Source organism: Amblyomma mixtum, chromosome 9, assembly GCF_055824585.1.
Source record: "Amblyomma mixtum isolate Tamu chromosome 9, ASM5582458v1, whole genome shotgun sequence".
Taxonomy (NCBI): Eukaryota; Metazoa; Arthropoda; class Arachnida; order Ixodida; family Ixodidae; genus Amblyomma; species Amblyomma mixtum.
The window spans coordinates 54,387,237-54,411,817 of NC_143020.1; the positions used below are offsets into that span (position 1 = coordinate 54,387,237).

Sequence of the window (24,581 nt, forward strand, 5' to 3'; positions counted from 1 at the left end):
CTTGAAGGGACACAGACATCACCATATCCCGGTTCATTAAATCCGTACATCGGACGAATAGACCCAACCAGGTTTTCTTCCATGAGTTCAATAAATGAGTTGAATTATTCCTGCGCGAGTGGGGCAGTTTTCTTTGTGCCTCTGTCTTTCTACTTCTAGCTCCTTGCTCGGGACTGTACAACAATCAGGAGTACACAATAAAGAAAATAAATAAATATGCGTTCACATCGGTGAAAAATGCTAAGGAGTTTAGTTTCCTACACAGCATCTTGCTTAACAACATACTGCCACGCTAAGTCGAATAAGGACCGACCTCATTCTCGGGTTCTCCCCTACGCCCACCGGCCCGGCTTTCGTTTCATCCTGACAATAAAATGAAATTATCGCCGCCGCGGTGGCTCAGTGGCTATGGTGCTCGGCTGATGTCCCGAAAGACGCGGGTTCGATCCCGGCCGCGGCGGTTGAATTTCTTTGGAGGAGAAATTCGAGGCCCGTGTACTGTGCGATGTCAGTGCACGTTAAAGAACCCCAGGTGGTCGAAATTTCCGGAGCCCTCCACTACGGCGTCTCTCATAGCCTTAGTCGCTTTGGGACGGTAAACCCCATAAACCAACCAACCAATAAAATGAAATGAAAGGTTTAAGCACAATAAACTGAATACATGCGGCATGATTTTGTCACACGGATCTCTGGAATTTCAACGCGTCTGAATATACAAGGTGTTTCATGCCACTTGAGTCATGCATTTAAAAAAAAAGCAGCAAACCGCCGCTTCATCACAATATTAACATATTGTTTACCGTGATGTTCTGCTCCTAATAGGAATTTTATATTATACTTAATTTGTTAAATAACTAAGGTGAGCGTCGGAAAAATTTTAATCACTTAAAACCAAGTGCGGTGGATTAAGTAGTAAAGGTTGTTTAGAAAACACTGATCGAATTTGCTGTGGCAACGTATTACCGGCCTGCTTTTTTATTATAACATTTAGAAAACTCAAACGGAAATGTGAAAAAAAAAATCCACGTCTCTGTGCTTGTACGCAATTCTATTGGAGCACTACCAACTGGGCTTAGAACGAATGAAACGAGCGCGCGAAGTGAGCGCTTCCCGCTCCGTTACACGGGATGCACAGTGATACAAATATGAAAAACGGAGCCTAACTGTCTGTGTGATGGCTGAACAAAAGCTCTCTTACCCGATGTTTCATAAAAGACTCAAAAATTTTAATAATTACCTTTTTTTGGGTAAACATAAGGCTTTTCCGGCATAGTATTACCAGTGTTGGTGGAATCCGGAAAGCCGGAGAATTGTCTTCCGTACTAAGCTGGCTAACTAATTTCTGAAAGCTACCTTTTTAACCATCAAAGATAGGCAACTGGCTGCAATTACAGATGTGCTGACGGTCGTTAGTAATAGCCATATCATTTTTTACAATTTCTAAAACGCCATTACCCTCGCCGCTGTGGCTCGACAAAATTTGCCTGCATTGCGCGAAAATACATGCGCTTCGAAACCATGCAGGCAAAGCAAGCCCTCCAGAGCGCATAACTAGCAGAAAAAGCGAAATTGTGTCCAGAGACAACGCCAAGGGTAATCGCGTTTTCGAAATTCTAAAAGCTGATACGGCTACTATTAACGACCGGCCACAAACCTCTATCTAATTGCAACTAGGCGCCTAATTATATTAGTTAAAAAGTTAGTTATTGAAAGTAAGTTGACCCGTTTACTACGTAAGACGATTCACCGGTTTTCTCGTGTGCGCCGCCACCTCTTTTAGGCCGCAAAAGCCTATCTTTAAAAATTTTTGAAAGTGTTTGCGGAAACACCCGATAAAAAGCTGATGACGTGCGCACTTTCCGAGTTCAGGAAGAATACAGTGACGCACATCCAAGACTGCTAACAGCAGCGTTGGCAGCTCACTTCTAGACGGTCACTCTCACGCTTCGTTCATTAAGCATCTTTAGCTGGGCGTACGCAGTAAGCTTGCATAAGCAGCAAATCTACGGGAACCGATTGCGCATGCGCCAAAAGGCTGCGTGTCTCACTGCTTCTTGAGGGCTTATGAACGTTAAGAAACCATAGAGTGCGCACGCTAGGGGCACGTTACGGGATAAGTTGGCAGATTGGTGCGGCGCTGCTCTCACACTTCCGAAGATGTACTTGTACCACTCTGTTCTTCGACGAGATAGCTCGCCCTAAATATCAGTGTTTACTTTTATTTTCCATACCTTCGCCCACACGTCAAGGTGGAACATACAGCAAGCCGTTGTTTTCAGATACTAGTGTGGCGATTTTCAGGCTGTTAACCTAGCTTAGACCTTTCCATCGGGCGAGAGAGATGCCGGAACATTCCACTCCGGGCTGTTGCAAACCAGTTTCAATGCTGCTTCCTCTGCAATACCGCAAGGCGGACAAAACACCCCAGCAGTGAGCATTATGGCGACGCCCAGAGATCGGTCTTAGGAAAGGTATGTATTGATCGATGCAACTGTCCAGCTTTTTGTAAGCTTTTAGCTTTTCTGTTTGCAAATTTTTTTGCTTCACACTAAAAAGGCTGGCAAAGCAAGCATTTTATTATCAATAGTCGCAAATAAAAGTTCCTTCAAATCAGCGCTAATGTGCTGCGAAATCTTCCTAGAAGGCCCCACTCTGTGCACGTCCACTTGTTGGATGCACAGCGTGGCGAACCAAAAGAGTTGCGGTTGCGCTGCGTACAGCGCAAGTTAGGTGCGCGCGAGGGTACTTTTACGCGCAAGTAAAATTGTTTGTTCAGAACACGTTTCTCAGCTCTGCAATACGGCATCGTGATGTTTTGTTTTCGTATTTCGCAGACTTTCTTTAACTGCCGAAAAAAAAAAGATCACGTAGAATTCACGTTTTTGCAGAAAACTAGATCGCTTCTTTCTTAACCACTACAAAACTTAACGATGCGCCCTTGAGTATCAAGTGAAGAATAAAAAAAATGCATTAATAACCACATCTAGTTAAAACATACAGCAAATAAAAATACTCTTAGGAGTTCTACATGACGGCAAGGAGTATGTCGTAGCTTCATTCTAGCCACATTAGGCCGTCTTTATATATTTTTTGGTTTAAGTTACATTTAACGCCATGCAGTTATCTATACAACAAACACCCCAGAAGTGCGGGATTTTTCTCTTAATAACCACTTAATCGCGTGGTATCAACCCCGTCTGCACTGATTCGATAATGTAACGAGCATACTCGGCCTTTGATGAATCTGAACATTTCGTCGTGCGCTTCAGCGATCATCAACTGGGTTCTTTTCATCGCATATTGCACGCAGTCAGGCTTCGGCAGACTTTGCATAGGCACTACACCACTCATACTGCAACCGTGCAAACGAAAGCAGGGACACAGGTGGGAAGCAAATCGGCCATACCTTCCTACGTCCCTGTTTTCGCTTCGGCGGTGTCAGGAATACATTCTAGTTCAGGTTTGGTTTGGTTTATGGGGTTTAACGTCCCAAAGCGACTAAGGCTATGAGAGACGCCGTAGTGAAGGGCTCCGGAAATTTCGACCACCTGGGGTTCTTTAACGTGCACTGACATCGCACAGTACACGGGCCTCTAGAATTTCTCCTCCAAAGAAATTCTAGCCGCGGCGGCCGGGATCGAACCCGCGTCTTTCGGGTCAGCAGCCGAGCACCATAACCGCTGAGCCACCGCGGCGGCCATTCTAGTTCAAATCACCAACTAATCCGCCTTTCTTTGTTTTAGGCGCTACAATATGATCACTAGAGAGATCTTCATATCTTAGCTATCAAGAATTTAAGAAGTGGAAAGTATCTCAAATGTTCAACTGCACAGTGCCTGTTCGCTTTAAGTAGTAAATGAATGCGGAATATTCCTGGAAAGCGCGAGGGCTTGCGCTATGAAAAGGAGGTTCCTCGCTAGCGGCCGACTATGGTTGGGTAGGCGCTGGTGAGCGCTGTGGAGGTCAGGCTGCATTTAACATAATTACCTTCGGCGAAGATGAAAGCGAGAAAGCCGGCGCTGTTGCATAGTTGGGCGGCACGTGCGTTTTTTTTTCTGTTTGAAATGTTTCTCCAAAATGTGTAATTGATTTCATTCTCATTTTGCAATTACAGCAATAAAGAGAGAGCAGAAGATTCGACGTGAGAAAGGAGGCCTGAAAGAGCGTTGATTTTTTCCTTCCCTATTCAAATGGGCGGTTTCGAGCTTCGCCACCTAAGCGGTCGGATACAGCGCTTTCCTGAATCCTCAAGGAAAAGTTTGCTTAATATATCTTAACGCTTTTACTTGAGCAGTTGCGGGTATTATTAGCGCTCAATAGCGCTCACAAAAAAAGCAAGCTAGTTACCGGGATGATAATTTTGTATTTCAACTCTGTTTTTGATGACCCTTAAAGCAATGATCTATTCTTACGCCACTAAAACTGAACCGGAATCTCAGTCTGGTATCGCAAATTCGAAAATGGTTGGGCACAACGGAAAAAGCATCTAATCGTGGCAGTTTTGGAAAAGCATGATTTTTAAACCGTGAGCATTTTATTAATTTTTTCGAAGAGCTGGCTGCCGGGAAAGCACGGATTGGAAGGTAAAGGGGAGAGACATTTGTTTAATGAACGGGTGTTGAAAACTATTTCAGCCAAAGCCCCGTTTCAGCGGTTATTGATTTTTTCATTTTTTTTTCAACTCTGCCAATAACCCTCCGCTATTGGCCAGTACAAGCGCATGTTCTTCCTCCTCAGAAAGTTAGAGTCACGAAACCACGGAAGTTACAGTCATGAAAAAAAAAATAGGCTGCGGATTCATGGAATGAAAACAGCGCTGTAGTTTCATCCAAAATAACCCGCCGCGGTGGCTCAGTGGTTACGGCGCTCGGCTGCTGACCCGAAAGACGCGGGTTCGATCCCGGCCGCGGCGGCTGAATTTCGATGAAGGCGAAATTCTAGAGGCCCGTGTGCTGTGCGATGCGAGTGTACGTTAAAGAACCCCAGGTGGTCGAAATTTCCGGAGCCCTTCACTACGGCGTCCCTCATAGCCTAAGTTGCTTCGGGACGTTAAACCCCAATAAACCAAACCAATAAACCATCATCCAAAATGTCCAAACTAGATAAACGAGTTCAAAGCATGGCCTCCGTTCCATTTTATTCCGGTGGATTTCGGCGCTAATGGGCATCCCCTGCCCAGTATGTTGGACCTTCGTTATGCAAGATGCTGTGTGAGAGTCGATTAGGGTAAACATTGGTTTTATCTTGTACTGTTCAATACATGCAACAAATTATAAAATAAAAAATCAAAACACCTACTTTGGTCTTTTAGACTCCTCTACACAAGCTCTGCGTGAAATTAAGCACTTTCATGATGGACCGTATACACGCTATCGACGCGAATAGACTTTTGAAACATGCCCACTGCCCACTTCCGCTAAGATGCACGCGAGAAAACTTAAGAACGCCGCGTTTTAGACATACCTGCATATTTCATCAACTGCAGTCCAAGAGTGTAGAAGAAAGTAACCAATTATCTTGGCAATTGTTCGCAAAGGAATGGGATCGCGGAGTGGAAAATGAGTTGCTCCGTTACGCGCACACGTCATGTAGGCGTAACTAATGCAGAAAGAACTGGCAAGGGAGACGGTATATAAACGCCCGCCAGCTCAGGCAAAATCGCCACAGCATCGCTGGACTACAGCCCACTACAACATCGCCATGAAGACTCTGGTATGTGCTTTGAGTGTAACTGCTATCCGTTGAATCGCGCTGAAAGGGGAAAGGGGAAAGTTTCGCTGTTAGTGCTCTCAGAGGAGATTCCTGGCGTTTCGGAGATTGGAGAAAAAATTTTAGGCTCGTGTCGCTCCCAAAACAAGAACTTTGTGACTCTGGGGAACTCTGTTAGGCGCTGCGAGGTTGTACGCATAAGACAAAAAACAATGTGTTTTGTTGTACCTTTGATGTAAAAATTCGATGAGGCTTTCAAACAGCTCGGTAACGCTGCCATCCGCTTCATGCTCCATTGCAAAGTCTACTTCATTAAATGGTGCATTCAGGATAAGGTTTCTCAGAGGCGCGAAAATGTTTTAGGCTGTCGATTTATTGCATTTCTTTTCGCAAGTTTCACGGCGGAAACGAGCGCAAATAAAGATAATGTTGGGATGTTTTGAAATAATAGATAAGCTCGTAAATATGACACAGCACTTTAGAAATGGCCGTAAACATTTTATTTAACCTTGAAGCATATAAGCCGTGACCAAAGCATTAGTGAGAACTTCTTCTTGCAGCATCATGTTTTGGAAATGGAGCACTGTAACAGCATAAACACACTCCTGGACTTGCTTGCTGTGCACGGAAATTAAAACTGTGCAAAAATGACGGGGGGCAAAAGAAAGAGCCGAAAAAAAACGACCCCATGACATTTGCTTCTACTTCTACTACTGATGTTTAATATTCTTTGCTCTCAGCCAGCCTAGGTGCAAGAGCACATAAATATTGCTTTTTCTCATTACTGGAGCCCCTTTTATATTTGCCTTGAAAAAGCAAAGTGGTTTGCCTTATCTAAATTTAAAAGTTTTGCTTCCTTCCTCCCATGATACTCAAGGGCTGTGTACAAGGGTGCGTCACGTTGTAGAAGCTTTCTCCATATATAGGTACAATCTTTGTCTGAAGTTTAGAGCCCAAAAGGTTTCTTTCTAAGCAGTAGGGGGGGGGGGATTTCTACCCATCGGAGGGGACAGGAGCAGAAATCTTCTTATCTTCAGGAGATTCGTAACGCTGGAGATGCATTACGAGCCACACGGTGTGGCTCCGAAGCAAACCCCTTAGGCTCTAAATTTTTTGAAGTGGTGCACATCTTGATCGATAAGGACTTTCTCACTGAATCAATGATTTTTGTTGCTATATATCACCCACAGACCATCTTGTGCCTCGGGTCTGCTGTCGTCGCTTGTGCTATGGCCGGTGGTCTAGGAGGCTATGGAGGCGGCTACGGTGGGGGCTATGGAGGTGGCCTTGGCTACGGAGGTGGAGTCGGAGTAGGCAGCAGCGTGACACTACTGCGCGGTGGACCGGGATTCTCCAAGGCAGTGTCCGGACCCGTATTCGTAGTCAGGACGATACATCACGTGGACCAGGTGCAGCGGGGAGGTGGCATCGTGGCCCACAGTGGACTTGGGAGCTACGGCGGTGGAGTGGGATTCGGCGGAGGTCTCGGCTATGGTGGCGGAATCGGCTACGGAGGAGGACTGGGAGGTGGACTGAAATACAGCGGCATTGCTATCAAGGGCTAAGTCTACAGTGCTATGTCTCGCGCTGCTGGAGTTTCGATTAAAGGCGTCGGACAAGCAGCTCGATGAAGTGGTTCAAAGAGATCACCAATGGTTCCGTAGAGAAGGAAATGTTTGCTGTTTTCTTCATTTATACCTTCTGACACTGTCGAAGAATGTTCTCAAGAGACTCATCCTGACATTCAAACCTCTTAGGAGCTTTCTAATAAATGTTTGAATGAGAATTTCGCCGTCATTTCAAACCACTGGATTACTGTGAGTAGCAATATGCCTGCTTCAGTTCCAATAACGCTGCGGTGTAAATATAAACTGGCTCCCGATTATACGAAGGGGAAAAGGATGAGCTGGAGGGGAAAAGGTTGAGCTGCGTTCAATTTTTTCGAGAACATGTGGTCAAGTAGAAATTATTGGTTAACCGTTTAAATGCTAATGTTAAAAAATTCGAACATTTCAAAGTCAATTTTTATGTCCCTTCAAATTATACCCTTCGTCTAAATTTTTCTTTCTCATATCGTATTATACCTGGGGAAACCATCCCTACTATAATATTTATTACCCACTCATCAAATATTCGTTGTGTTAATACTAGTAAACGGGCATTAATTGGGCCTTGTCAAATCAAAGTGTTCATTGAGCTCTTTATCAGGAAGGGGAAATTTTGAAATTTCGTCTTCTCCAAAGCTGTGGCAGGGCCCGTATTCTTAGTCAGGACGATACACCATGTGGACCAAGTTCAGCAGGGCGGTGGCATCGTAGCCCACAGCGGACTCGGAGGCTACGGTGGAGGAGCCGGATTCGGTGGAGGTCTCGGCTATGGCGGTGGACTTAGATGCGGGGAAGGACTGGGAGGCGTTCTGAATTACGGTAGTGTTGGTATCAAGGGCTAGGTGTTTGCCACTATGCATCACCGCGGAACAATATGCGCTTTGGCAGCCTTCACCAGGCTTTTCAATTAAATTCTGGAGTAGGACAACCGTGACAGTTGCCATTGAGCGGGCAACCAACAGTTCCTGAGGATAAGGAAACATTAGTTCTGCATGCTTGATCGCGAAGATTTCTTCTACAAAGTATCTTTTGAAGATACTCACACTGCTGAAATATGCAACATCCGGGAAGTTTGTAATGGAATAAATACTCAAAGAAGAATCTCACTTACATTCGAGATGACTCAGTTTTCTACGATAGCGAATCAACTGCTGTCTTCCCAGAAACATTCAAGTACGTTTACAGGCTTGTTGGCACTCCAAGAATAGTTAGAGACTGGTGCAATATTCAGAAAACATGGGACGAAGTGGGTATCGTAAACCTCACTTGAAAACTATTAATTGGAAAAAATGATGCAAGGCGACTTGCAGATGCCATAGTACTTTTGCTAACTATAGGCGCATTATGGCACCCCCTTTTTTTCACAGAAGCTGTGCTGAAACACTTCTTTCAAGCGCACTTGCGATAATGCGCCGCGGTAATAAGTGTTTTTACGGCAGCTCGTAGCAGCAAAGAAGTGACTGGGGTGTCTAGCTTGGAACGTTTCTGTGGATTCTATCTATGCATGTACCGCTTCAGCCAATCCGGTGTGTTTTCTACATTGCGTTCTGGTTTAATTACATATTTACACCGCTGCGCAAAAGTAGAGAGACCACGAAAAGTGACAAAACTTTGTGCCAGCGCTTTTTCACGGTGCAGCGTCTGCTTTTAACACATGCGTGAGGTGACTGATAAAATATCCTAGTCTGCTTGCCTGCGCACTTCAGCCAGGCACTCCACTATACACCAAAATAATCGCAATAATACCCACTCGCACGGTCTCTCTACTTTTGCGCACGACTCTACTACCTTCTCCTGAGGGAAAGAAGAGGGCGCACAATGTGTGTGTGTGTGAGAGAGAGAGAAAGCAATTTTAATGAGAGGAAAAGGAGGAGAGGTCGGCCGGTGGTAACATGGCAGGATGTGAAATGCTATGGTGGAGATGTGGGTGAGTAAGAAGAGAGAGTAAAATGAAAGCAAGTTTGGGAAATCGTCAACGACGAGAGAATAAAATTCTTAGTTGTGTTCTTCGCATTGTACTCTGGTTGGAACCTTAAGCGCCGTCTTTTCTACCTCTCCTAATCCGATGGCTATTTTAGCGAACCACTCTCCGTCTGCAGTACGTGTATATTTTGGTGCTCGGCGATAGCTGCTGAGCTATGATTCTTCATTTCGAGAACTTCCGCTTATTTCCTGAGTTTTGAGGCGTAGATTATGGCTGTAAGAGAAGCTTTACATTTTCAGAAAAGTTTAAGAACGAAATTTCTATCACTTTGTCTACATTGGTGCAGTTTTCAAGCTTCTGCAGGAGAAAAAAAGGCCCGAAAGAGAGTTTCTCCGTATCACTGTTCTAGATCTTCAGCTTCGACATGGAACATAATTGTCGCTCTGCCACGCGCAATGAAAGGGAAAGTGAAGCGAAAATTACAATTCTGACAAAAATCACAAATATTTTTGCAATGGTTATATAATGTACTCATCAGCCAAAAAGGAACCCGTTTCTCGAGGTCGATCATTATTTACTCCGTTGAAACGACGCAAATGATATTTTGTGCATTAGTGGCAAGCGAGCGAAGTATCTCCACAAGTGCTAAAAAAGCCACTTTCTACCCTCGCCGAATGGAAGGAAAGTAGTGCCACCCGTTCTAATGCTGTCGCTTTGAACAGTCTTTCGCGGTTAATGGCTTGCCTCTCTGCAGCTCTTGGACAAGCACCAGTGACTTATAAAAAATATTGAAAAAAAAAGATCATTCTACCGTCCTGAGTCGGGATAGATACACGACCCCAAACTCAAGCTGCGAGTGGCGTAAGCGCACCACGTAACTTTACAAGAATGAGTTAGAGCTTGGGGCGCCAGGTCATGATTGTACAGCAGCCCATGCTTGCAATTTTATTGTACAGTTCATTTCCGCGAGTTTCCGGACAACCGCAAGGCCCTCCAGAAGTTGAAAAACATGAAAAGAAGTGACGAAAGTTGAAAATATAGTTGTAGCTTCCACCGCAATTAGTAGCCTTAAAAGTATTCTGGTAAGCGGTATACTAAAGAAGTTTACAATTATGCTCGGAGAAGATTTCGTGTATGTTTTTCTGGCGATCAGTTGAATCGGGTCGAAAATTTTAAGGAGAAAGCCTTTAATGCCTCATCGTGGTCGACAGAAGGTTGCCAGCAGAATGTTGTCAGCAGAGATGTCACGCTTCTTCTAGTCAGACGAGAAAAAAAAAATCTTCGTGCCCGATGGATTTCGAACCACCATCCTTCCGTTCCGTAGCCGAGCGTGCTAATGGCTACGTGCTAATGGCTAATGGCTAGGACGCTGGAGAGTGTTTGCAGAAAGGCGTCGAATTAGACGGATGCCTCCCAAACTCCCTCCACTTTTTCCAGCATTTAAAATTCACAAATAATTGTGTACTTAATTAACATCTTAACCACACATCAGTGACACAAGCAGCAACACCGCGCTAAAGGCCTTCGCCTCACCGCACTTTAGGTCAACAAAGTGCCCCCCTGAATTTTTTCGGCTATCATGTCTGGAGGTTTCCTTCAAAAAAAAAAGCTTCCTTTCTTTCTAAATATGCCAGCTCACTATGACCGTCTCAAAGCGAGGTGCCGACGCCGCTGTTAGCTGTCTTTTAAGTGCGTCAGCGTATTCTTCCTGAACACGAAAAGTGTGCATCTTCGTCAGCTATATACCGAGTGTTCCAGCGAACACTTCTAAAAATTTTCAAACCTAGGTGTTTGGGTCATAGCATTACCAGTGTTGGCGGACACCAGAAAACTGGTGAGTGATCTTGAGTAGTAAGCCGATTAGCAAATTTTTAATAGTTAACTTTTTAAACATCAAAGGTAGGCAACTGGCTGCAATTCGAGATTCGTAGCCGGTCGTTCGTAATAGCCATAGCAGTTTTTAGAATTTCGAAAACGTGACTAGGTTAGCCGCTGTGACTCGACAAAATCTGGCTGCGTCGTGTGAAAACACATGTGCTTTCGAAAGAATGCAAGCAAAGCAACTCCTCCAGTGCATGTAACTAGTCGCCCCCCCCTTATGTAATGTCCCCACGGGACCCTTAAAGGTTAATAAATGTTGATGATGAAGCCATTTTTTGACGAGCCACAGCGCCAAGGGTAATCACGTTTTCGAAATTCTAAAAACTGGTATGGCTATTACTAAAAACCGGCTACAAATCTCTAATTGAAACCAGTTGCTTCTCTTTGGCAGTTGAAAAGTTAATTATTAAAAATTAGTCAACCGGCTTATTAATATGATTCATCGGTTTTGTGGTTTAACAATACTGCAGATTGGGCGAGTTGGTTAACATACATCTTGAAAAATTTAGCGCGACACACAAGGACAGAAAGAGTAGACGACACGAGCGCTGACTAACAACTGGAAGTTTATTCGAAAACACGTAGAATTATAAAGGAAGAAAGTGCGATAAAATCGTTGGTCAAAAACCAAAAGAAGAAAACTAAACACAACAGTCACCGCCAGCTCCTGCTATCAAGGATTTGCTATCAAGGTTTTGTGGTGTCCGCCAACACTGTTAATACTATGCCGCAAAAGCCTATTTTTGCAAAATTTTTAAAGTGGTCGCTGAAACACCCGATATATAGCTCATGAAGATGCGCACTTTACGTGTTCAGCACGAATACGCTGACGCACTACCAACACTGCCAACAAAGGCGTCGGCAGCTCTCTTCAAAACAGTCACAGCACACGCTTCGTTCATCAAGCAGCTTTAGCTTGGCGTGCGCAGTGAACTGGCGTAATCAGCGAATCCGCGGGTGACAACTGCGCGTGCGCCGGAACGCCACGTGTCTCGTCTATGGCTTGCGGGCTTATGAACCCTAACAAACCATAGCGTGCGAAGACTAGAGGCACGTTACTGGATAAGATGGCAGAATGGCGGGGCGCTGCTCGCCCACTCCGGAACACACACTTGTGCCACTGTGTTGTTGGACGTGATAGCTTGCCCTATATATTAGCGTGCACTTTTATTTCCCGTACTTTCGCCCACACTTCAAGGTATACGCTACAGCAAGCCGTTGTTTTCAAATAGTACGGCGATTGTCAGGCTTGATTGTAGACAGCGCGAAAAATAGGGGGATGACGGAAGAATACAAAGACGAGCGCTTCCTTTCAGCTGAAGCTTTATTGCTTGGTCTATGAAAATGTATACATCAGGCACAACCAACAAAATAACCATCATGACAATCACATGAACAGATAAAAGCTACAACTGTTGAAGGCAGCAACAGCGGCGTCATTATCTTGCGTCCAAAAACCCCATTTCCTTCGCTGTTAAAGCCAACGAAGCACTGGTTACACATGCGTCTTCAGTCCTCGCGATTTCTGTGGCTTTTAAGGCTGCTATCCTAGCTTAGACCTTTCCGTCGGGCGAGAGAGATGCCGGAACGCCTCCACTCTGTGCTGTAGCAAACCGATTTCGTTCCCGGTTTCCTCCGCACCACCGCAGGGTGCACACAACAGCCCAGTGAGCATTATGCCGACGCCTAGGGATCGGTCATAGGAAAGGCATGTATTGATCGAAGCAGTTGTCCAGCTTTTTGTAAGCTTTTACCTTTTCCGTTTGTAAATTTTTTTCTTCGAACTAAGAAGGCTGGCAAAGCACGCGCTTTATTACCAATAGTCGCGAATAAAAGTTTCTTGAAATCAGCGCTGATGTGCTGCGACTTCTCGTCCCTAGACGGCACGTCCACTTCTTGGACGCACAGCGTGGCAGACCAAAAGAGCTGTGCTTGCGCTGCGTACAGTGCACGTTAGAAACGCGCGAGGAGACTTTTATGCTTTAGTAAAATTGTTTGTTCCGAACACGTTTCTCAGCTCTGCAACATTGGTGCGTGTTGTTGTTTTTTTCGTATTTCGCAGACTTTCTTTAACTGTCGAAAAAAAAAAAGATCACCTAGAATTGACGTTGCTACAGAAAACTAGATCGGTTCTTTCTTAACCACCTTCAGAACTCAACCATGCGCATTTGAGCATAAACTAAATAATAAAAATTTTTCCCAAATACCCACATGTAATTCAAACATAGAGAAAATAAAAAAAACTCTTGGGAGTCCCACATGACAGCAAAGAGTATGTCGTAGCTTTATTCCAGCCATCGTAGACTATCTTTATATATTTTTGGTTCAAGCTAGATGTAAAACCATTTAGTTATTTATACGACAAACACTCCAGAAGTACGGGGTTTTTTTGTTAATAAGAAGTTAATCTCGTGGTATCAACCCTGTCTGAACCGATTCGATAATGTAAAGAGCATACTTGGCTTTTGGTGAATCTGAGCATACCGTCGTGCGCTTCGACGAGAATCAACTGGGTTCTTTTCATTACATATTGCACGCAGCCAGGTCTCGGCAGATATTGCACAGCGGCTACAGTACGTATACTGGAATCACGCAAACGAAAACAGAGGTCTAGGTGAGAGGCAAATAGGATACAGATTTCCTACGTCCCTGTTTTCGTTTCGGCGGTGCCAGCATACATTCTAGTTCTAATCACCAACTAGCCCGCCTTTCTTTGTTTTAGACGCTACAATATGAGCACTAGAAAGATCTTCATATCTTAGGTATCAAGAATTTAAGAAGTGGAAAGTATCTCAAATGTTCAACGGCGCAGTATTTCTTCGCTTCCTGGGAAAAAAAACGTTCCTGGAAAACGCGAGGGCTTTCGGTACGAAAAGGAGGTTCCTCCTTAGCAAACATGGTTGGGTAGGCGCCGGTAAGCGCTGTGGAGGTCAGGCTGCTTTTCACATAATTACCTTCGGTGACGATGAAAGCGAGAAAGCCGGGGCTGTTGCTTAGTTGGGAGGCATGTGTGTTTTTTCTTCTTCAAATTTTTTTCTCCAGATTGTATAATTGATTTCTTTCTCATTTTACAATTGCAGCAAAAAAGACACAGCAGAAAGTTTGACATGAGCAAGGAGGCCTGAACGAGTGCTGGTTTGTTCCTTCCCTATTCATACGAGCCATATGTTTGCGATGTCGGACTTCGGCACCTAAGCGGTCGGATGCACAGCTTTTCTTAATCCTGAAGGAAACACATGCATGAAGCTGATTGCTTAATATAGCTTAACGCTTTCACTTCAGCATTTATTTATATATTTACTGCCTGCATCGCCTTTTTCATGCATACAGCAGGAAGGACATCTTCGTAACAAAAATCATATCGAAATCACATACGCAAAATGGAGTAAAAAGCATCATTTGCTAGTAATGAAACAACATTCCATGACAATGCATTCCACTCTTTAGCCGAACGTGCAAAAAGAGAATAACGCAAGACGTCACTTCTGAACGAAAACTTTCGCAGAGTGGTCACGCCTTTTCGATACATAAGATGCAGGTTTTATGAATTGATCTCTGCTTAATCCGGTATTAGATTGCGGGGTCTATTACTGCTGAATAGCGCTCACTGAAAAAGCAGCTAGTTACCGGGATGATAATTTTTAACTGCAACTCTGTTTTTGATGACCCTTACAGCCCTGATCTATTTTTACGCCGTTAAAACTGAGAGGGAATTTCAGTCTGGTATCGCAAATTCAAAAAAAGTTGAGAACATTGGAAAATGCAGCTAACTGCGGCCGTTCCGGAAAACCATCATTTTTAAACCGTGAGCATTTTATTATTTTTTCCCCGCACAGCTGGCTGCCGGGAAAGCCCGGAGTGCAAGATAAAGGGGTGAGACATTTGTTTAATGAACGCGTTTTGAAAATCGTTTCTTTCAAAGCCCCCTTATCGCTTCTGCCGTTATTGATTTTTCAAATTTATGCTGCAACTTTGCCGTGAACCCCTCGCTATTGGCCGGTACAAGCGCATACTATTCTTACTCAGAGAGGTATAGTCACGAAAGCACAGAAGTTATAGTCATGAAAACAAAGTACGTTGATGATGCATAGAATGAAAACAGCACTGACTGTAGTTCCGCCCAAAATATCCGAACTAGAGAAACGAGTTCAAAGCTTGGCGCAGTTCCATTTTATTCTGGTGGATCTCTGCACTAATGGGCATCCCCTGCCTAGGGGTTGGACCTTCATTATGCAAGATGCTGAGTGAGAGTGGTTTAGGGTATACATTGGTTTTATCTTCGACTGTTGAATACATACAACAAATTAAAAAAATAACCATACTGAAAACACTCGCTCTGGTCTTTTAGACGCCTTTACACAAGCTCTGCGTGAAAGTAACAGGAACTGCGCGTTCATGATGAACCGTATACACGGGATCGACGCGAACAAACTTTTGAAACTTGCCCACTTCCGCTAAGGTGTACGCGAGGAAAGTTGAGAACGCTGAGTTTTCGACATACCTACGCATTTTATCCACCGTAGTCCAAGAGTAAAGAAGAAAGTAAGCAATTATCTTGGCAATTTTTCGCGGAGAGGGAAATGAGTTGCTGCGTTACGCACACGTCATGTAGGCGTAACTAATGCAGAAAGAACTGACAAGAGAGACGGTATATAAACGCCCGCCAGCTCACGCCAAATCGCCACAGCATCCCAGGACTACAGTCCGCTACATCATCGCCATGAAGACTCTGGTATGCGCTTTGAGTGTAACTGCTATCCGTTGAATCGCGCTTCGTATGCGGAGAAAAGAGCGACGAGATTTGCCACATGAAAGGGGAAGTTTCGCGGTGAATGCTCTCATAAGATATTTCTGACGTTTCGGAGATTCGCGATAATCTTGAGGCCCGTGTCGCACCTAAAACAAGAACTTGGTGACTCTGGTGAACTCTGTAAGGCGATGAAAGGAATTGTACGCAGAAAACACGAAACAACCTTTTTCGTTCAACTTTAAATTCTTACTAGATGATGCTACAGTCCAAGGAGCAGCAATCTGTGATGCGAATGATTGGAAAAAAGTAAAATTTCGACTAGGGTGTCAAAGAGCTCGGTCATGCCGCCATCCGTTTCAAGCCTCATTGCAAAGCGTACTTCGTTACATGGTGAATTAAGGATATGCTTTCTCAGAAGCATGAAAATTTTTCAGTGAGCCCATTTATTACATATGTTTTCGGTAAGTTTCACGGCGAAGAAAAGAGCCCAATACTAATATATGGTGGGATGTATAAAAATATTGCCTAAACTTGTAAATATGACACACCATGTTAGAGATGGGAGCCAAGACTTTAACTTTGAAGCAAATAAGCAGTGCGCAAAGCATTATTGAGGACTTGTGCTTGCAGCACTATGCATCGGAAATGGAACCCTGAAACTGTATAAACACATTCCTGGGCTTGCTTGCTGGGCAGGGAAAGTAAAACTGTGGAGAGAGGACTGGGCGCAGAAGCAATTGGTGGAAAGAACAACCCCATGACATTTGCTTTCACTTCTACTGCTGATGTTTAACACTCTTTGCACAGAGCCAACCTATGTGCAGGAGCGTATCAGTATTGGTTGTTCTCATTACATGCGCCCCTTTTATATTTGCCTTAGAAAAGAAAAGTGGCTGACCTTATTTGTATTGAAAAGTTTGATTGAGTTACGCTTGCCCTGCAGGAGTATCAGGCAGAGCAGCAGGGAAGAATTCGCTAATACCTACCTCCGCGAATCAAGCGAGTACATATGACCTCGCTCAAATGAGGACTTACCGACCCTCACAGCATTACGCTGCAGAACATCAAGACCTTTGACGGAAAGTCTTGGGAGACAGTGCCTGTCCTTGCATGAAAGCAAGTACCAGCACTATCTCTGTAGTCATTTCGGGAAAAATGTTCGCGCTTTGTATGCCTAGTCTCCGATGCAAGACATTCAAGAAGCGCCGAAAAACCACCCTCTCTCGTGGATGGCACCTGATTCGGAATAGTCTTCTTTCCCCTTATACCATTCATGTGCTCTATACAAAGGGGCCTTACGATGGAGAAGCTTTCTTAAGATATAGGCGAAGCCTTTGTCAGCGGGAAATGCCTTCTAAGCAGTGTAGTGGGGCTTAGTATCATTATAGAGATTTCTACCCATCGGAGGGGGCAGGAGCAGAAACCTTACCTTCAGGAGATTCGTAACGCTAGAGATGCATTACGAGCCACAAGGTGTGGCTCGGAAGAAAAATTCTTGGCCTCTAAACTTTTGACAGTGGTGTACATCTCGCGCGATAAGGACTTTTTCATTTATTAAATGATTTTTGTTGCTTTATATCTCCCGCAGACTATCTTGTGCCTCGGGTCTGCTGTGGTCGCTTGTGCTATGGCCGGTGGTCTAGGAGGCTATGGAGGCGGCTATGGTGGGGGCTACGGAGGTGGCCTTGGCTACGGAGGTGGAGTCGGAGTAGGCAGCAGCGTGACACTACTCCGCGGTGGACCGGGATTCTCCAAGGCAGTCTCTGGACCCGTATTCGTAGTCAGGACGATACACCACGTGGACCAGGTGCAGCGAGGAGGTGGCATCGTGGCCCACAGTGGACTTGGAGGCTACGGCGGTGGAGCGGGATTCGGCGGAGGTCTCGGATATGGCGGCGGGATCGGCTACGGCGGAGGACTGGGAGGTGGCCTGAAATACGGCGGTGTTGCGATCAAGGGCTAAGTGTTCATTTATATGCCTCGTGCTGCTGGAGTTTTGATTGAAGACTTGGACAAGCAGCAGGATAAGGTGGTTCAAATCGGATCACCCACAGTTCCTTACAGAAGGAAATGTTTGCTGTTTTCTTCATGTTTAACTTCTGACCCCGTCGAAGAATGTTCTGAAGAGACTCATCCTGACATTGTAACCTCTGAGGAGGTTTCTAATAAATGTTCGAATGAGTATTTCGCCATCATTTCAAACCACTGGATTGCTGTGAGTAGCAATATGCCTGCTTCCGTTCAAATAATGCTGCCATGTAAATATAAACTGGCTTCCGATTATACGAAGGGGAAAAACATGAGCTGGAGAGGAAAAGGATGAGTTGCGTTCAACTTTTTCGAGAACATTTTGGCAAGCAAAAATTATTCGTTAACCATTTAATTGGCAATGTTAAAAAATTCGTACATTTCAAAGTAAATTTTTATGTCCCTTCAAATCAAACCCTTCGTCTAAATTTTTCTTTCTCATATCGTATTATACCTGTGGAAACCATCGCTACTATAATATTTATTCACACTCCTTAAATATTCGTTGTGTTAGTACTAGTAAAGGACATTATTTGGGCCTTGTCAAATCAATTTGTACATTGAGCCCTTTGTCAGGAAAAGGAAATTTTGAAATTTCGGCTTCTCCTAAGCTAGGGCAGGACCCGTATTCTTAGTCAGGACGATAAACCATGTGGACCAAGTTCAACAGGGCGGGGGCATCGTAGCCCACAGCTGACTCGGTGGCTTCGGTTTCGGCGGCGGATTCAGTGGCGGGCTCGGATACGGTGGTGGACTCGGATGGGGGGGAGGACTGGGAGGCGGTCTGAAGTACGGCGGCGACGGCCTCAAGGGCTAGGTGTTTGTCACTACGCATCACCGCGCAACAATATGCACTTTGGCAGCCTTGACCAGGTGTTTTAATGAAAATCTGGAGTCGACAACCGTGACAGTTGCCATTGAGCGGATGACCAACAGTTGTTGCGGAGAAGGAAGCTTCAGTTCTACAATGCTTCATTGTGAATTCAGGTGTCTGCTCCAAAGCATTGCCTGAAGATACTCATCCTGCTGAAATATGCAACATCCGGGATGTTTGGAATAAATACTCAATGAAGAATATCACTTACTTTCAAGATGACTCAATTTTCTACGATAACGAAATAACTGCGGTCTTCCCAGAGACATTCAAGTACGTTTACAGGCTTGTTGGTACTCCAAGAATAGTTAGAATCTGGTGCAATATTCAAAAGACATGGGACGAAGCGGATATCGTAAACCTCACTTGAAAGCTATTAACTGGAAAAAATGGTGCAAGCAGACTTGCAATGCCATAGAACCTTTGCTAACTATACGCGTATTATGGCACCCCTCTTTTTCACAGAAGCTCTGCTGAAACACTTCTTTCAAGCGCACTTGCGATAATGCGGCGCGGTAATAAGTGTTTATTACGGCAGCTCGTAACAGCAAATAAGTCGCTAGGGTATCTAGCTTGGCACGTTTGTGTGGCCTCTAACTATGCATGCACCGCTTCAGCCCATCCGGTGTGTTTTCTACGTTGCGTTCTGGTTTAATTATATATTTACACCCCTGCGCAAAAGCGGAGAGACCACGAAAAGTGACAAAACTTTGTGCCAGCGCTTTCTCACGGAGCAGCGTCTGCTTTTAACACATGCGTGAGGTGACTGATAAAATATCCTAGTCTATTTGCCTGCGCACTCCTGCCAGGCACAAAAATCGCAAAAAAACCCATTCGCATGGTCTCTCCACTTTTGCGCACGACTGTACTACCGTCTCCTGAGGGAAAGGAGAGGGTGCACAAGGTGAATTGCTATGGGGGAGGTGAGGGTGAGTAAGAGGAGGGAGTAAAATGAAAGCAAGATGGGGAAATCGTGAAGGACGGGTGAATAAAATTCTTACTTGCGTTCTTCGCATTATCCTCTTGTTGACACCTTAAGAGCCGTCTTTTCTACCTCTCCGAATCCGATGGATATTTTAGCGAACCACTATCCGTCTGCAGTACGTGCACCTTTTAGTGCTCGACGATAGCTGCTGAGCTACGATGCTTCATATCGACAACTTTCGCTTATTCTTTAGATTTGAGGCGCAGAATATGGCTAAAAGAGAAGTTTTACATTTTCAGAAAAGTTTAAGAACCAAATTCCTCTCACTTTGTCTACATTGGTGCAGTTTGCAACTTTCAGCAGGAGAAAGAATGTGTCCGAGAGTTTTGAGGTCTCACTGTCGATATCTTCAGCTTCGGCGGTGAACATAATTGTCTCGCTGCAACGCGCAATGAAAGAGAAAGTGAAGCAAAAATTAGAATTGGGACAAAAATCCCAAAATATATTTTTGCAATTGTTGTGCAATATACTCATTAGAAAAAAGGAACCCGTTTCTTGAGATCGATCATTATTTACTCTGTTGAAAAGAAGCAAATGGTTTTTTCGCGCACTTGTGGCGAGCGAGCGAAGTTTCACCACCAGTGCGAAAAAAAGCCACTTTCTACCCTCGCCGCATTGAGGGAAAGTACGGCCACGCGCTCTCATGCTGTCGCTTTGAAGAATCTTTCGTGATTAATGGCTTGCCTTTCTGCAACTCTTGGAAAAGCGCCATACACTTTAAAAATATATCGAAAAAAAGATCATTCTACCGTCTTGAGTCGTGATAGATACGCGACCGCAAACTCACGCTGCGATTAGCGCAAGCGCACCCCGTGACCTTACAAGAATGAGTTTGGTTTATGGTTTATGGGGGTTTAACGACCCAAAACAACTCAGGCTATCAGGGACGCCGTAGTGAAGGGCTCCAGAAAATTGAACCGTCTGGGGTTCTTTAACGTGCACTGACATCGCACAGTACACGGGCCTCTAGAATTTCGCCTCCATCGAAAATCAACCGCCGCAGCCGGGATCGAACCCGCGTCTTTCGGGCCAGCAGCCGAGCGCAGTAAGCACTGAGCCAGCGCGGCAGGAAGAATGAGTTTGAGCTTGGGGCTACAGGTCACGATTGTACAGCTGCCATTGCTTGCAATTTTATTGTACAGTTCATTTCCACTAGTTTCCAAACAACCAACAGGCCCTCCAGGAGTTGAAAAACATGAAAAAGTGACGAATGTTGAAATTCTTGCTGTAGCTTCTACCGCAATTAGTAGCCGTAAAGGCATTCTGGTAAGCGTAATATTAAAGAAGTTTGCAATTATGCTCGGACAAGATTTCGTACATGTTTTTCGACGATGAGTCGAATCTGTTGGAAAGTTTCCGGCTATCAAATCCTGAGGTTCCTTTCTAAAAAGGCTTCCTTTCTTTCCAAATATGCCAGCTTACTGTGACCGTCTCGATGCGAGCTGCCGTCACCGCTGTTAGCAGTCTTGGAAGTGCGTCAGCGTATTCTTCCTCAACACGGAAAATGTGCATGTTCATCAGCTATATATCGGGTGTTCCAGCGAACACTTCCAAAAATTTTCAAAGATAGTTTTTTGCGGCATAGTATTACCAGTGTTTGCGCAGGCTAGAAAACTGGCGAATGATCTTAAGTAGTAAGCCGATTAACTAATTTTAATACTTGACTTTTTAAATATCGCAGACCGGCAACTGGTTGCAATTAGAGATTCGTAGCCGGTCGTTAGTAATAGTCTTATCTGTTCTAAAATTTCGAAAATGCGGTTAGCCTCGCCGCTGTGACTCGACAAAATCAGGCTGTATCGTCTGAAAACAGATGTGCTTTCTAAAGCATGCAAGCAAAGCAACACCTCCAGTGCATGTACCTGGTTGAAAAAGCCTAATTTCTACGAGCCACAGCGCCAAGGTAATCACGCTTTCGAAATTCTAAAAACTGATATGGCTAGACTAACAATCGGCAACAAATCTCCAATTGCAACCGGTTGCCCATCTTTGACAGTTCAACGTTAATTGTTAAAAATTAGTCAACCGGCTTATTAAGATAATTCACCTGTTTTGTGGCGCGCGCCAACACTATGCCGCACAAGCCTATTTTTGTAAAATTTTGAAACTACTTGCTGAAGCACCCGATATATAGCTCATGAAGATGCGCACTTTACGTGTTCAGGAAGAATACGCTGGCGCACTTCCAAGACTGCCAGCAACGGCGTCGGCAGCTCTCTTCAAGACGGTCACAGCGCACACGTCGTTCATCAAGCAGCTTTAGCTTGCCATGCGCAGTGAGCTGGCGCATTCAGCCAATCTGCGGGTAAGAACTGCGCGTACGCCAGAACGCCACGTGTCTCGTATACGTGTCGCGGGCTTATGAACACTAACAAACCATAGCCTGCGCAGACTAGGCCGGGGCACGTTAAGGGATACGTTGGCAACATGGCGGTGCGCTGCTCGCCCACCTTGGAAAAAATACTTGTGCCACTGTGTTCGTCGACGTGATAACTCGCCCTAAATAATAGCGTCCACTTTCATTTCCACTCCACAAGCTTGCCATTCAGTTTACAGGTAAGAACTGAATTATGCGGGAATTTGTGGGCTCTTATACAGAAGTCAAGGTTACCCAAATTGAAAAATTATCATCATCATCAGCCTGACTACGCCGACTGCAAGACAAAGGTGTCTACCATAACTTTCCCATACCCAGTCCGGTGGAAGACAGACCAGCAATGACTCAGAGATAAAAAATCCACAAAGCGTGTAATAGGACCCCGGTTCGAATCCAAGAACCGCGTAATTCTTCACCGGATGAGACAAAAAAGTCACGTGAGGGTAAAATTGCATAATCCTGCTTGGGTTGTGGCCTACTCTCGTTTATCAGAGCCGAAACGCACCAGAGTGGTACTTGGACAACCTCGTTGTCAAAAATACCCTTTCTGAATAAATATGAGAAAAGCCAACAGCCGCAGAAACCAAGGGGCACGGGGAAATTTTTTAAATTAATTTATTTTTTGTGGTGTTGATCAATTTATAACATTACTTAATATGTTATCGCTTAAAGCTAATCGATTAGAAACGCAGAAAAAACAACCACATGCCGCCGGTGGGATCCGAACCCACGACCTCCGAATTACGCGTCCGGTGCTCTACCGCTGAGCTACGGCGACGGCTGTCAGATCTTCTGCTTTTGGGGGTATTTATGTTCACAAATAACCTAACCTTGGAAGTGTTCACCAGCGCCACCGACGTTCTTAAGCGGCGGACGTAGCACGTCCTGAGTTACCGCTGATGTGACGTGGAACGTCATCGAACGGCGAGGGTGGAAGCTGTGTGAGAACCCTCTTATGCTTCCTATGGCGTCAAGGCTGCCAGAACCGAGGCCCTCGCTAAGCAATTAAGCAAACAAGGGAAGGGGAATGAGGGGCTCGTTATAAATATGAGAAAAGCGAACAGCCACAGAAACCAAGGGGCTCAGGGGAATTTTTTTAATTTATTTATTTTTTGTTGTGTTGATCAATTTATAGCATTACTTAATATGTTATCGCTTAAAGCTAATTGATTAGAAAAGCAGAAGAAGAAACAACGACATGCCGCCGGTGGGATTTATGAATGTGATTCATTACGCGCCAAGCGCGTAGGTGGCATGTTTGTAAGCCAACAGCCAGAGAAACGATGGAAAATAGGGGATATTTTTTTTGTTATCATTATATGTGGGGCTGGTCCATGAAGGCTATTAGTGAATATCTTATGCATTACAGATAACTGATTAGAAAAGCAGAAGAAAAGCCAACCACATGCTGCCTGTGAGAGCCGAACCCATCACCTCCGAATTACGCGTCCGGTGCTCTAACTACTGAGCTTCGGCGGTGGCTGTCAATCCTTTTGCTTTCGGGGATATTAAGTTTACATTTGACCAAACCTTGAGAGTAACAAAGAACAGCGTCTGCAAAAAACGACGACTAGAAATAAATTTCTACCTAAATGAAGCGTTTCGCAACCCCGCGAGCATATGAAGTTTTTTAACTTTAGCCAGGGTTTAAAAATACTACGTAGCATTCTTGCGGGCCGTGACAGCAGTGCTCTCAAAAGTGCCGCCTACAAACGAAGAGCTCCTTTAGCCCGCTGGGCTGTCGCTTAAAATGCGACAGGGCAGCGACGCAGGCGCTGGCACTGGTACCGTTTAAGTGTCAGTACAACCTGCTGAATGATCTGTTCGTTTGTAGGCGGACCGTATGAGAGCACTGCAATCGCGGCCTGCAAGCGGTCATGTCCCGTGATATTTTTTTTTTGGATTTCGCGGTCATCTGCAGTGATCGATAAAAATAATACGCAAGAGATAGAAAGTTAGAAACTGTTTAATCGGATGGTTTGCGGACCATTCTGCAATATTTTGATTGCGATTTTTCGCCCAACTTCGTCGCTTGCGAAATTGAGTAAAAGATATAGATTAATTAGGCAATTAAGCAAAATACAAAAAACAGTGTGGCTTGCTCCCTACAATACCAGCAAAGTGAATTTGGTCGCGTAGTCTTCGAATGCCTCGGTATGTTTTTAAACCTTGGCTAAAGGTAACCGGGCCACCCCGTGTATATATACATATACATTCTTTATATGCAATAATTCGAAATAAAAAGGATTGCGTGTTGATGCGGCAGCGTATTCAAATATACCGACTTCCGCTAGGAAACACGAGAGAAGAGCTGGAACGCCGTGTGGTTTGTAGGGCTCTCAGCAAGCCTGTATATCCTCGATAGTTTTGAGCAAGCGTGAGGAAGGAAGCCAGCAATTTTCGTTTCAACTGTTCGCCAGGGAAGGAGATCGCGAAGCGGCAAATG

General features: G+C 44.8%; 2 protein-coding genes across 2 annotated transcripts; both read left to right on the forward strand.

The window, feature by feature from the left end:
* The first annotated feature begins 5,700 nt into the window (after positions 1 to 5,700).
* On the forward strand, positions 5,701 to 7,274 carry LOC149329065 (uncharacterized). Its single transcript, XM_089562068.1, has 2 exons — positions 5,701 to 5,712; positions 6,900 to 7,274. The coding sequence occupies exons 1-2, from the start codon at positions 5,701 to 5,703 to the stop codon at positions 7,272 to 7,274; spliced, it is 387 nt and encodes a 128-aa protein (XP_089418194.1).
* Positions 7,275 to 15,841: 8,567 nt separating this feature from the next.
* LOC149329066 (uncharacterized) lies at positions 15,842 to 17,834 on the forward strand. Its single transcript, XM_089562072.1, has 2 exons — positions 15,842 to 15,853; positions 17,460 to 17,834. Exons 1-2 carry the CDS (start codon positions 15,842 to 15,844, stop codon positions 17,832 to 17,834), a joined length of 387 nt encoding a protein of 128 aa, XP_089418198.1.
* The last annotated feature ends 6,747 nt before the right edge of the window (positions 17,835 to 24,581 follow it).